Raw genomic sequence first — 13,441 nt, 5'->3', positions numbered from 1 at the left:
CGAACCCCTGGGGTTCGATCGAACCCAGGTTAAGAACCGCTGATCTAAAGGAATGTAATGTTATTGCATTTTAGGCAACAAAATGTTGATTTTCTTATTTTAAAAAAGAACTGAATTATTTATTTGCAGTTTTGTGGATTTGTAAAATAATATAAAATAGGTTTAAGTGGTTAAATGATTATTTAAAAATCAAATTAATCGATTAATCGTCAGAACAATTGGTAAAATAATGCATCAAATAATCAGCTAAAATCATTGTTAGTTGCGGCTCTTCTTGGTTTATTCTTCTTGGAATAAGGACTGCATTAATCAGCAGTCCTTTGTTGAATAATGCTGTGTGCAAACTTTTCAGTGTTTAAGCAAAGTATGTCAAAGCAAACTCAGAGAAAAATAAATTAAAATTAGGGAATATTTGCAGAAAACCAAAGCATTTCTCCACCGAGATCATGAGGCTTTTTTTTACCAGCTGTTTCAACCATGTTTTTAAAGAGAAAACTCACCCCAAATGTATCTTCTTCTGGCCGCCCTGTTTCATCCTCAGGGATCCCACCTGCAACACAGAAGCACAACAAAAGGCATCAGAGACTCAGGGAGGGAAGAAAACCTTTTATGACATTGGTTTGCTCCTTTGCTGCAAATGCATACAATAGCCACACACATTTATTCATTTTAGCCCAAGCCGAGCTGTACTGTCATAGACCACTGTCTATACAGCTGACCGATGAGTTAAATTAATAATGATATGTACACAGGTTAATGCGCAACCTAAAAGCTCAGAATTACAAAGAAATTTCTTTTTTTTTTTTTTTTTAATTATGCAGATACGTCGGTTTACTTATAAACAATAGAGGGTTGCAAAAGTATTCACACCCTTTGAACTCAATCACAGTATATTGAGGTAGTTTTTCACATTTACAGACTGACATTATTTCCCCCTTTTTTTCAAAATGGAATAAGATTGTTTGATCTGGTTGTTGATTGGACATAAATTTGCTTTGATCTAAATCATTAACTGGTTGTACGTTTAGGACAATGTTCTGCTAGAACGGATGTTAAACTCATTTTCATTCTGGTCCATATCAAGATCAATGGTCAACTGTATATTAATGTATTGATAAAACCTGGTAAACTGTTAAAATATTAATAGCTGTCTCTGCATTCGATGAGTGATTATTAAAGTTTAAAAATATTAAGCATCTTTTCACATAGCTGCTTTGATTTGATTGACAAAGTGATATTTGCACATACAACAGCTTTTGAATATTCTGTCTGGAGATGGGATGCATTTCATTGCATTCTATTTACAATGATTTGTTTTGTGTTTGGTCCATCATATTAGTGCTCTGTAAAATACACTGAGGTTTGTAGCTAGAATGTGAAAGAGGTCAGGGGCTTTGATGCTTTTATGAGGCTCTGCACCATCCAGCAAGCCCACAAAGTGCGTTAAAATGCACATAAATTAATAACTTTAAATATAATCAAACATATCAAAACGTTGCTGCACCCAGACTCAGGCTTCTGAGCAAAGATATTATGAACATTTTGATACAGCTGCACAATCACATGCATGTACTTGAACAACTAAGACACAGAAAAACAAAGGCAGAGTTCATGTAGAAGTAAACATTTATAAAAGAGCCGTAGAAGGAAACTGATGCCGACATGCCAAATGTTGCATTAGGTGAAATAAAACTGGTTAAAAGACAGAGAGACTGTAACAAACAAATATTACATAAAAAACCAAGAGTATGACAAAATTTTAACCTAATGGACTAAGTGGCATAAATTTTACAGGCATTAGGCTTGATGCTCAACTAATACAGCTAAAAATTACAGATTTTGGCAAAAAAAAGAAGAAGAGAAAAGCACTTTCTAATGTATAATGATATCAAACTGCAAAAAGAACAGAACTTTTGGGACCTGCGGCCAGGGCTTTAAAGAGTAATTGCGGGGAAATTAATGGCTGGCTGCAACTGGCCCAGGCATGAGCACCTACACAGCACTGAAGTGTGTGTATATGTGTGTGTTTGCCACCACCAACCCCGAGTCCCTCCCTCTCGGCTATGATCCCCGTCTTCTCTCCTCCCTCTGCGCTCCTCTCTGCCCAGCAGTGTTAGCATCACTCAGCCTGTCAGCAGTCTATCCTCTGTCACTGAGCCCTCTCACACGCAGCAATACAAGTTGGTGCATGAGTGCCAGCATGAGGCCACAGCACCGCCTCGTGCAGCTGGGCCCTGCAAGTCCATTCGTCTCCATCACTGGTCACACAGCAGTATCATAACCGGCTGGTACCAACGGCTCCATATAGATGAGGGAGGAAACCCAACGAAGGTCAAAGATTGAGCTGCCAGAACCATCTAGAAGACAACCTTTAGGTTGTTCTTGGCAGCCCGATATAATCAAAGGAATTTTGGGAACACTGTTATGCAACACACACATAATATATATATATATATATATATATATATATATATTTTTTTTTTTTTTTATTTATTTATTTTTTTTAATTCAATAAACCACTGAAATTGATGAGACAGCTAAATTTGAAGTGCTTCTGTTCAAAACAGATTATCTTGAAATTGGTGGTGGAATCTGATTAAAATTTTCATCAAGTTAATTGCAGGGTCTGCAATCAATAATCGCATTTCAATCAAAAACCACATAGTCAAAATTAGCAAAATTTTCAATTCAAAAACTGTTTACTGATAAATTGTTGAGTAAATGGACATATGAGCTCAACAACAAAGACATTTATTCATTTTTAATCTGTTATTTAGGTTATTCAACCATCAGATTTGTGCACAGTGCCGTTACACCCATTGAGCTTTCAAGTGTTTCAGGAACTTCTTGGAAAAAAAAATCCTTCTTTACAAACATGGACTGTGGAAGCTAACGTTAGCATGTGCTGTTGCAACATGTTTAGCATTGAGATATCATTTTAGGCTAGAATAGCTTTGCTGATAGGCTAACTCCTTTAGCACAACTTTTACATAATAGTCTTTTCCAGTGTCCCATCAGATTTGTTTTATTAAAGCAAGTCTTAACCCATAATGTGCCAAGAGAAGCAGTGTTGCTATCCATCGCTATTGTTTGCAGATGTGTCAGGTTTACAGTGCACCAGCAGCACAATGCAAAGGTTCTGATTGGAAGAACAGGAGGAGAGAAAAAAAGTGGTTGTCAAAACGAACTAAATCATTGGCCCCACACAGCGCTGAGTTCATTCAAAGAGGATTTATTCTACTTGGCAAAGTAGATCAAAGGTCATTGCTAAGAACTACTTTATGGAGGAGCACAAAGTGAACAAATTTCTCCATGGTTCCTATCATGAAAGTGTTAGTCAAACAGTGTCTGTGTGTGCGCGCCTCTCTGTATGTGTGTGGGCAAACCCACATATAACAAGGAGTAACAAATGGGAAGGAAAAGACAGAAAAAGTAAAACCCAACAAGGTTGCATTGAAAATAGAAACACTCACCTATTTCCACTGAGCCTGTAAAAGAAGAGACAGAGAATGTCACGCTACGTCAATAAACTGACAGGTTTCGCCCCGGAATGCTGACCATGGGGAGAAATTTGCCAGACTTTGTGGGTTTCCTTTCCTCCCGGTCTGTGAACTCAGTTCGAACTGCAAGTGAACAACCTACCTGACTGAACCTAAATGAACCAGGGCAGTAGGGATTAGCTACACAGCTTGCATGCTTTGTTGGAACGTTTTACTGTAAAACCAAATCCTCCAATATGTTCTGGAGCCATTATAAAACCTGGAAACATCCAAATTGGAAAGTTCACCAAAGGCCTGGTTGAAAAGTCACAAGTTGAACATGATCGCTTAAGGTGGAATCAAAAAATGTTTTGTTTTTTTTTGGATGGTACTTCTTCTGCTCCACCTTGGGTTCACTTTCTATCAAACCTGGGGGATTGAACCTTAGTTAAACCGCATTTTGAGTAAAGAAAGAAAAAAAAAAAAAGTCGTCCACTCACCGATTTCTTCCTCGTCGTTGAGGAAGTGACCATACACCGTCTTCGTGACTGTTCCCAAATGATTGCTGGCCTCCAAAGTGTAGTTGCCGTTATTGAGGTGGGTCGGGTTTTTAAACAACAGACAACCCTCCAAGTAGTCCTGGTAGGTATCCTTGTCGGTCCAGATAAAGTCATTCTCCTTGATCTCAGTCTGCTTGTGGAACCAGCGCAGTTTGGGGTACGGGTAACCGCGAACTGTGAATTCGATGCAAGTGTCATGGCGTTTCTCCGGCTCAGCCAGCCTCAAGATCACTGGTGGAACTGCAGAAAGGAAGGAAGGAAGAGGTTGAAAACGCATGAGAATGTTTGATCCTGAATCTCTAGACCGTTCTGGAAAATGCATGATCATATTATAAATATAAGGTTTAGCATAAAAAAACCTGCATTGGTCAAGTATGTTCTACAACCTTTGGACTGGGGAAAAAAAATCCTGTCCTAAAATCTCTGCTTCTGTTTTCTGATATGCAGCCACACATCTTTGAATCCACACCACCACCAAGCTGAGAGGCAATTCAATACTCTTTAATACTATCAGCTACTCTTGGTGAACAATTCATCCATTGATTCGTCTTTGCAGTGAGTCACTCTTGCTGTTTCATTATCAAAAGGAAATATTTGGCAGTTGGTATTACCTGGCGTGTCTCTGCGTTTTTGTCCTTTATTCTACCCCCTTCCATCACATCTATCCAGTCATAATACAGCACTGATTTTAGTAGACTCTGAGTCTTGCTGTTGCCTTGTGTGAGGAATATGCTGCCCCAAAAAAAAACAGAAGAAGAAGAAAAAAGTGCTGCTGTGCTGCTGGCAGAACCCACGCAGCCCCCTGATACTGCATCAAAGCGTTTTTATAGTATGGTCGTTCCAGTTGGAAATTCATCCACAAAAAAAAAACCAAAAAAACGATGCAACAGAAAAAGTTGAAGGATAGCTAATTTCATAATCGTCTGTTTAGCTATCTTAAAAGCCCTCCAAAAATTTAAAACACTAATTAAAAAACTGGTAGGAGTTATCCTCCAAAGATCCATATTTTCACAACAAAAAAAAAGTGTGTTGATGTTTCAGTCAGCAGATCAGAGTGGTCTCAGTTTGGGCCAGCATGCTAAGCAACATTATTCAACTGAAAACACAGATACTTTGAGGATCAGGAGAAGAGTTTGTCAACAAAAGAAAGTCTAAAGCAGGGGTCAGCAAATTTCAGTGAAGTGCCACTGTCCCTGCTCCAACACACCTGCATTCAAAGGCTTAATTCCTTCCTTGGCATGTCAGGAAGTTTTCAAAGCCTGATCATTAACCTTTCATTTAGATCAGGTGTGGTGGATAGGAATGCATCCAAATATCGCAGGACGGTGAAACTAGACGACTGGAGTAGCAGACCCCTGGTCTGGAGCAAGGAGCAAGACTCTTCCGGTGCTTGTTATTGCCGAGAGTTGTCACATGTTAAGTGACGCATCGCAGCATGGACGGGAGTGCTTTCAGTTTGAAACCCACGGCTGACGGGTTGGCCAGAGTAACATTACAGAACAGTACACCTGTGAGCCATAAATAGTGCTGACCCTTTCATAAGATGACATTTGTGGCACTGTCACTACCTCCATCAGCAGGTCTGAGCAGCAACACTGTGGCTAGTTCATTTTGACTCCTATGGCACTACTGTTTTTGTGGAGATTACACAAAGTCTCAGCTTGAGGTCTTTGTAAATGGGGCTAAATATATATACTCTTTCCTTTTGGGTGTCTTGTATTTCTGTGCAAGGTAAGATAAATGGGACAAACATCACACTGCTCCACGGAACTAACAACATCTGCTACTGGTTGGAAAGCCATAAGAGATCTCCAATTACGCTAATCCAGGATACATACAGACACAATGAACCATCTGAGCATCTGTTGATGCAAAATGAGCCTTAAATGCCAACTACCTGTTCTACTATAATGTCTGAGATCCTCATATTTTTATTAAGGTTGAACTCTACCCTTCATAGAGAAGTTTGACTCCTAGTAGTCAGATTCAGTATCAGATTAGCCTCACCATGCGTTCTACATCTTGTCAATTTCTAACATTTTGTACAGTTCATTGCCTGCGTTGTGTCAAGAACCCCGTTGGTTGTTCAGAAAACACCATGCAAAGCAGCTGAATAGCACAGCGATGTACATTAACGCAAATTTCTAATCCTGAAACATTAAACCAGAGCGACGCTACTTCAAATTTTGACATAAATTCAACTCTCTGAAATGCCCAAATCAGCAACCTTGGAACTAATAAGGATATACAGAAAATTAGACTGGGCTTGAGGCAGATAATGGTATCAAAGTGTACCAAACATTTAAAACTAACAATCTGCCAGTACACAAATACCTTACAGAACCTACTAAAGTACTAAAGTACTTACTCTTATGTTGTGTCTACATTCTGCCATGACGGCTCAAATTTTCCACTTGTGGAACTAATAAAGGATCATCTCATCTTATCTCAGTTCACTTAATAGACCAGAGAAAGTGTCAAACCCACTAGAGTTTAAAGCATAGATTAACATAGTGTTGTCCCTACCCCACTTGCTGCTGAATGTATTCATAAGGTTTTATGACTATTACTATTCATAAGGACGAAGCTATTGGGCAAGCTGAGAGTAGACAGATGGCTACCTGAGCAGATAACCTGACTAACCCGGTTATTTCTGGTGTTACTCTATAAATACATATTGCCAAAAAATATATACATCTTCAACTTCTTAGACTAAATATTCATCAAATAAATACAAGGAGAAACTCTGTTTGGTGACTGGAGTGGAAACTGTCATTTCATAAATGTGTCTGGTGACAGACAAAATCACAATGAAGTCATTCAACTTTATCTTAACGCAAAGGCTTGCAAATGTGTGAGTGGGCTGGTGTGGGGGCGTGTGCAGTGCTGTGATTTTCAGAGAGGGAAGAAAAAGAAAACATTGGGAAAAAAACAGAACAAGGAGTGAAGACATGGTGTATGTCGAGTTGAACAGAGCAAAGACAAGGAAGAAGCAGAGATGGGAGAAAAAAATAATATTCTCCTCTTGATAGACAGTTAGGGAACGAGCCATTTCCCCCTCAGCAGGGATGTCAGATGGGTCCTAGTCAATAAAATTCAAGTCATTATTACCCGGCATGATTGTCCATGTGACCATGGTGTGAGCGTGGCGTCCTCATACTGATCACATGAATGACAAGCTTTGAAAACTACATGTCCCTGATCAGGGAGAGCTGATGACAAAGCCAGTCATGCCTCGGTATTTATGGCAGACACTGGTTTATTTTAAATGCTGTTTTCATGCCTGGTTGAAAAATGCAGTCCAGGACTGGTAGAGACAGTGGTGGCAGCAATAGAGAACTGACAAGACTCAAAATAAGTATTGAATACTTCAATGTTTTTCTTATCAGGAATATTTCTGAACAGGCCTTTTGAGGTGAATTCACATTATAATTTGGTACAAAAACCCTAGTAGGACATACAGTTGTACAAGCAGACAAAGAAATCAACACAAATTGATTTTAAATCAAGTTACTGTATGTATAAAGGATTATCTCACCTCAGTTGAAGAGAAAACAAAAAACTGTGAAGGAAAAAGCCAAGCAAAGATGGTTAACCCCCCTCCCCCACCAAACCACCCGACCAAAAACAGCATTCCAGCAGTATTTGCAAATGCTAATATTGCAGCAGTGCCAAATATTAAAGGCTGGTTTAGCCCCAATTGATAGCTTAGAAAAAAAAAAGAAAAAAAGAAATGTCCCCATTCTCTGACTCAAGCAGATGGATTCAAGTATCTTTCCGTTCACGAGTGATGGTAGGACGGAACGGGCCAGATTGGGGCCTCGTCTGTTGGGCACTGCTCTGATATGTCTTGTTAAAGAGCAGACTGAGGCAAAAAAGTAAAATCTCGAATTACAATCTCAGATATGGATCAGGATAGAAAGCTTCTTGATGAGGTTCCTGATACAAGGAACTGAAATGAGCTTCCTTCATGGGGAGACTGGCACGGCGCTCCATCATTGGCAAGTTACTTAGAGCAGAGCTGCTGCTCCAGCGCTTCAAAAAGAGTCAGTGAAGGTGGTTCAGGTTTTGTGATCGAGACGCAACCTGGGTAATTCCCTTTGAAGGGCTTTCAGGAACATCCCACTGGAAGGTGACTCTGTATCAGACCCAGAACTCGTTAGGGGGACTAATGACAAACCTCTGATTCCCCAAGACTAGAGAGCACTGCTTGCTAGAGCAACGTTTGTTTCCCTGAGAGCTGGAATATGTTCCCGCTGTCACCTTGTCTCAAAGATGCAAAAGACAATGAATGGATTGATGCTGTTAAGTACTTATTTGTATGCCATTCAATTCTTTGACTCATTTGTGTTTGCATTAGGTTGTGAATGATGGCGTATGCAATTAATCTTAAACGTTTAATGGGTTAATGTTACATAATGCAGATTAATTAAATGGCATTTTGACTTAAACCCTCTCGTCCAGAGGATTACCCAGTTCACAGCAGCATCTTATGGGCTTGACACGTGGGGAAACGATAAAAGGTGTCAGATTTCCCCCACTTGGGCTGAAGACAATACTCAGGAAGCGAAACAGCAACAAAAGTTGAACATTTTTCAACTTTGTGTTGGTCGTCTGCATTTCCAAGCTTAAAATTTCACAAATGAATTTTGCCGGACACTTGGCTGGAGAATGACAAGCAATTGTCACCCCCATCACACAAGATCCATAGGAAATGAACAGTGAGGGAGAAACGTCGCCTCCTGTGTGTCGATCACATTACATGGCCTTGTACTGCGGTCAACAACGCAGAATCACAAACGGGAGTGTAGAGATGAGCTAGTCAAAGTGGTGGCAAATTTCACTTTAAAAAAACCAACATAGTATGTACATATTGCGACAATGAGTTATCCCTCCACCAAAGTTAATTTCTAAATTAACCTGTTTGAATGTGAAAACCTGGAAAAACTTCAGAGGATAAAACAATTTCATGAAAGATCATCATCTAAAATAGGCCCATGTGAAATGTAGTTACTGGAATAAGTAAAATACTTAATTTTCATGTTGCAGTGCTTCAAATATATAAAGGGGTTGAATTAGACTGAGATTAAGATGTATACCAGTGAGAATCACAATAGAAAGGTCATCGTTGTTCATTAATATGAAGCAGTTCTTAAAGATAATGCCTTGGACATCATTCTGGAGTAGGACCAATGACTCTGGTGAACATAATAGTCAATAATAGAAAGCTGTGCCAGACCAAATAAAGAGCTAAAAAAGAAATCAAGGTAAGCTTTGCCAGCCCACATTGCTGCAGAGGCTGCTATTGTTCCTGACAGCACCACAACAATGTGCCTGCTGAACTTGCATTGTGGCTAATTACACTTTCGCTAAAATAGCGAGCTCATCTTTGAATGCAGAGAATGTCGCTTGACGGCTGGTAATTTCGCTGTCAATCAGATTACTCCCTAATCAGAGCAGCAGTTTAAGCTATTTTATGACATTTCCAGAGACAATAGGCTGCACAGGGGAGGAAATGTAATTACCATCAGAGCATGTGGTGAAAAATTAATAAGTTAATTTGCAGCACCAGCAGAGTGTCAACAGGAATTAAAAAAATAAATAAAAAAGGGGGCCTGAAGATGTACATCCACAGAGTGTCCGTGTAAAGGAAGCCCTGCAGACGTAACGCCACCAAGTCAATCTGTCACTCTCGCATGGGTCTCAGCAGCCCGGCTCCAGCAGGGAACGCTTGAATTGTTGACAAATCTCCCTTGTCCTGTAGCGTGATGCATTACAAACAGACACAATAGATTGTGCTCTACAAGAGGAAGCTCTGCTGCAAAGAGAAAAATGTCAGGCACCTTTGATAAATATTGGCTTTAAATACAGTCTGTCCCAAACATGCCCAAGGCCAATCTACTGGATAGACTTATGTAAGAGCTGAAATATATAGTGTAATTCATAGTCTCCATGTTAGACAGACATTCTGATGGGTACCAAATCATCATTGCTTTATCACTGCTCAGAGATGGATTTTTTTTTTTCTCTCCATCTCTCTCTCCTTCTTTCCTTCCACTGAGATCAAGGATGAGCTTTCATGTGAGCTTGAGGGTACAGTCTTGCTAATTGGCTACATCAATTTCACTTGGTTTGTAACTGTGCAACACCTCATTGCATTCTAAATGTACCTGCATAATTTGGCTCCTCAGTTTGATAAAGGAGATTTTCACCACCCCCCAACCCAGTTCTGAATTATTCTCTCAGACTGTCTGTTATTAACATGTGATAAAATTGCATCTCTGACATAAGCCCCATCAAAGTTGCCATGAAAGACATTTTATGCAAGTCATTCACCGAGCCGTCTTGGCCTGCGGCGTTCATAAGGTACATGCAAGATATGAAATAACACCTTCGCAAAGCATTTATTTGCTTTCGGTTGTTTGCTTGGTGGAATCTTGAATTTGCAGAGCCTTACGAAGGCTTATGTACCCATATTTCATATTTGGCCACATTGCAAACACGATGTTCATTGTAATGCGTTTTGATTTATGCAACAGGCCGATGTTAAGTACTTGTTGCAGACACACCCAAAATGAAACTATTTCAATAACACTGCACTGTTGAGAAGGAAATATTGAATTTCCTGCTTTTCCATATAAACCATTTATCAGTGATCAAGACTTGTGATGAATCCAAAACAGAAAGACTTGCACTGTATAGCGATGATAACTATTTGTTTATTATTGCAATACGTGTCATCACAACAGTCACTCAGATTATCACGTTTTCCTAACATTGTGCAGCCCTATGTAATACGACAAAAACTCTAAACATACAGCCGAGACACAAAGAAATTAGTTTAGAATAAAACATATCCATTATTTGAAATGGTCCAGGTAAAGTCCAGTTTACATTTGTATTTAAATTTCACAACCACACTTTATCCAGTCTGAGCAACTTTGGCCTCTTTCACCAAGAATAATAAGAGGCACAAATGGCAGTCTGAATTTGGAGTAAAAAGTGATTCTTCAAACTATGTAGATTCAAGTTGCCTGAACTTAAATACACACCACGCTTTTCCTCAACATGGCTTCCTAATCCATTCACAATCAATCACTATATGTTGCTCATAAAAGCCAAGTGTCACAATGAAATGAAATGTGAAAGATAAAAAAAAAAAAAAGCATGAACAGTTTTGGAAAAGCTCTATAGTTTAACAGTGGCAATAACTCTTAATCCTCCCAAAAATGTTACAGATTTAACAAATCCGCGACATCAGGCTGTCAGCTATATAAATAACCCCAATTTTAAAGTGAATGCTGTAATTATGGAATCCTTCGGAATACTGGATGGTTAACTTTGAGCAAACCATGGCAGATCCAGCTGAACTGATGTCCTCACATGTGGATAAGCCTCTTGCTCAGTGGTAGGTAACTAGATTTCATTCCAAGTAATCACTGCACCAGCAGGCTTCGCTGATTAGTGCCTTCAGCAACAGAGAAATGTGATTTCACATTTAAAGCGCTCAAGCCTTATTCAGCACATCTATGACAGGTGAGCAAATACGATTTAATAACCAAAACACAACTACTGAGAGACCACAATACCAATGTCACGTCGACTGCTTATCTGTCCTTTATTCCCAGTAGCATGCCTAGTCGGAGTTGTTTTTCTCGTTTTTAATCCAGAGCAAACGACGTGACACATTAGCATTTTTAGCCGTGCTGGCAGAATGTTTCTAGGCCTCCTGTCCAGCTCAAGACACCCTCATTACTCTTGGATGAGGGGGTGTAACATTTTGTACTTTAATGGTCCCTGGACGTTGAGTGCTGCTAAATTTGATTAGCCTTTTCAGCAGATATGAGCAAATAGGTGGTCTGAACATTGCACACCATGTTACATGTCTTCCCAAGGATGTCGCTGCACATTTGGTCCCAACAGGAACACAAGGTATCAGGTACAAGGACGGCGACAAGACACCTTGTTAGACTCAGAGGTAATGGTTTCTGAACGGAAACATTCGCTAATGCTATGAGAGGCCTGCAGAACTACAGTCAGCTGGTTAAAGGCTGACATGTTGAGCATTGCTGACCACATTTTGTTTTAAATTAAAAGAACTACCCCTGTCTATGTTGGATTTCTGCTTGCAGTTAACACTGTTGTCTGAATTCAGCAGATTTAGACAAGTTAACTCAGTTACATGGTTAGCTTGAGCTGGCTGACTGAACTACATAGGTATAATATCTATTTTCATTATAGTCCAATTGGTTGAGATTTGCTTCCTAAGTGTCTACATCTTAAACACCATGATTATATTTAAACATAACCAACTTCTTCACACAAACAGTGGGTGCTGTATGGTTGAAAAGTGAAGCCACTGCAAACTCCTGTAAAGTTAGACACTTGCTAATAATTGTACATAGAAGATTACTTCTCTGATCTGCTTCTCCAGCATTCTACACTAAACCCTTCGCCTCTTCAATCTCTGTAAATATTGTCTTAATTTTTTAGCCTCCAGAGTTCACAGCATGACACTCCCTTCATCAATTAGGCTCCCAGTTAGAGTAAAACATCTGATAAAGCAGGGCATGCTACGTGGTGGGACTTTCTTATGACTGACATGATGTTTTCTGTTACATTCCCCCTCAACCATCTGTCTCAAAGAGTTTTAGATACCAAGGCAGAAGATGATTAACTCAATGGAAAAACTCGATTTCAAAACATTGGATTGAAAGAGTGTAGAAGTACAGAAAAGTTGTGAAAACTTGCACATTTGTTTCTTCTTCAGACAAACCTCCACAGGTACTAAAGTTACAAAACAAAAACTGAATTAGTAATTTTTTACACCTTATGTCAGAAATTAAAGATTTTTTTTGTTTTTTTTGCCTAAAACAACCAAGTAATGATCCACAAATATGCAAAACTCGTTCACCTTTCTAGTACTATTGTGAAGAACCTTGGAGGTAAGACAAAATTGTCAACACTTCACAGTTATTATAGCTAGAAACTGGAGATCAGCTCTGAAATCTGGGTGTAGTGATGGACTCGGACGTGAGCCTTCAGAGTCACTTAAAGACAGCTGCAAAGTCGGCCTTTAATGAACCAAACAACATTTGCACACTTACAGTACTAATGTTTCAGCAAAGTCTAGAGAAACTCATCCATGTATTTAATTTAAAATACTGAATGGTTTAACAACAAAATATATTAAATATCTGCTGTTGTTGCATCAACCTTCCAGACCTCTCAGGTCTTCTGGTTCCAGAACCAGAACCAGACATGGAGAAGCAGCATTCAGTTTCTATGCACAACAAATCTGGAACAAACTATTAGAAAGCAGCAAAACCACTGAAACACTGAGTCCTTTTACATCAAAGCTTGTTGCCTTAGATTAGAAGTGAGTGAAACATTGATCAACAT

General features: G+C 39.4%; 1 protein-coding gene across 3 annotated transcripts in view; it reads right to left on the bottom strand.

Moving 5' to 3' along the window:
* Positions 1 to 13,441, bottom strand: part of LOC106955642 (NT-3 growth factor receptor-like) — a 279,074-nt gene that overhangs the window by 86,925 nt on the left and 178,708 nt on the right. For 2 of the 3 annotated variants that reach the window (XM_015045929.1, XM_015045928.1), the window contains exons 8-10: positions 3,980 to 4,279; positions 3,474 to 3,488; positions 501 to 550 (exon numbers count right to left, since the gene is read on the bottom strand). In XM_015045929.1, the coding sequence (XP_014901415.1) occupies positions 501 to 550; positions 3,474 to 3,488; positions 3,980 to 4,279 (365 nt within the window). The remainder of the gene's footprint in view (positions 1 to 500; positions 551 to 3,473; positions 3,489 to 3,979; positions 4,280 to 13,441) is intronic. The other variant, XM_015045930.1, reaches the window with a different exon arrangement.

Source organism: Poecilia latipinna, unplaced genomic scaffold (assembly GCF_001443285.1).
Source record: "Poecilia latipinna isolate Pla-1442-1.1 unplaced genomic scaffold, P_latipinna-1.0 Scaffold755, whole genome shotgun sequence".
In the NCBI taxonomy this organism is placed as follows: domain Eukaryota; kingdom Metazoa; phylum Chordata; class Actinopteri; order Cyprinodontiformes; family Poeciliidae; genus Poecilia; species Poecilia latipinna.
This window is presented reverse-complemented; position numbering and strand designations above follow the sequence as displayed.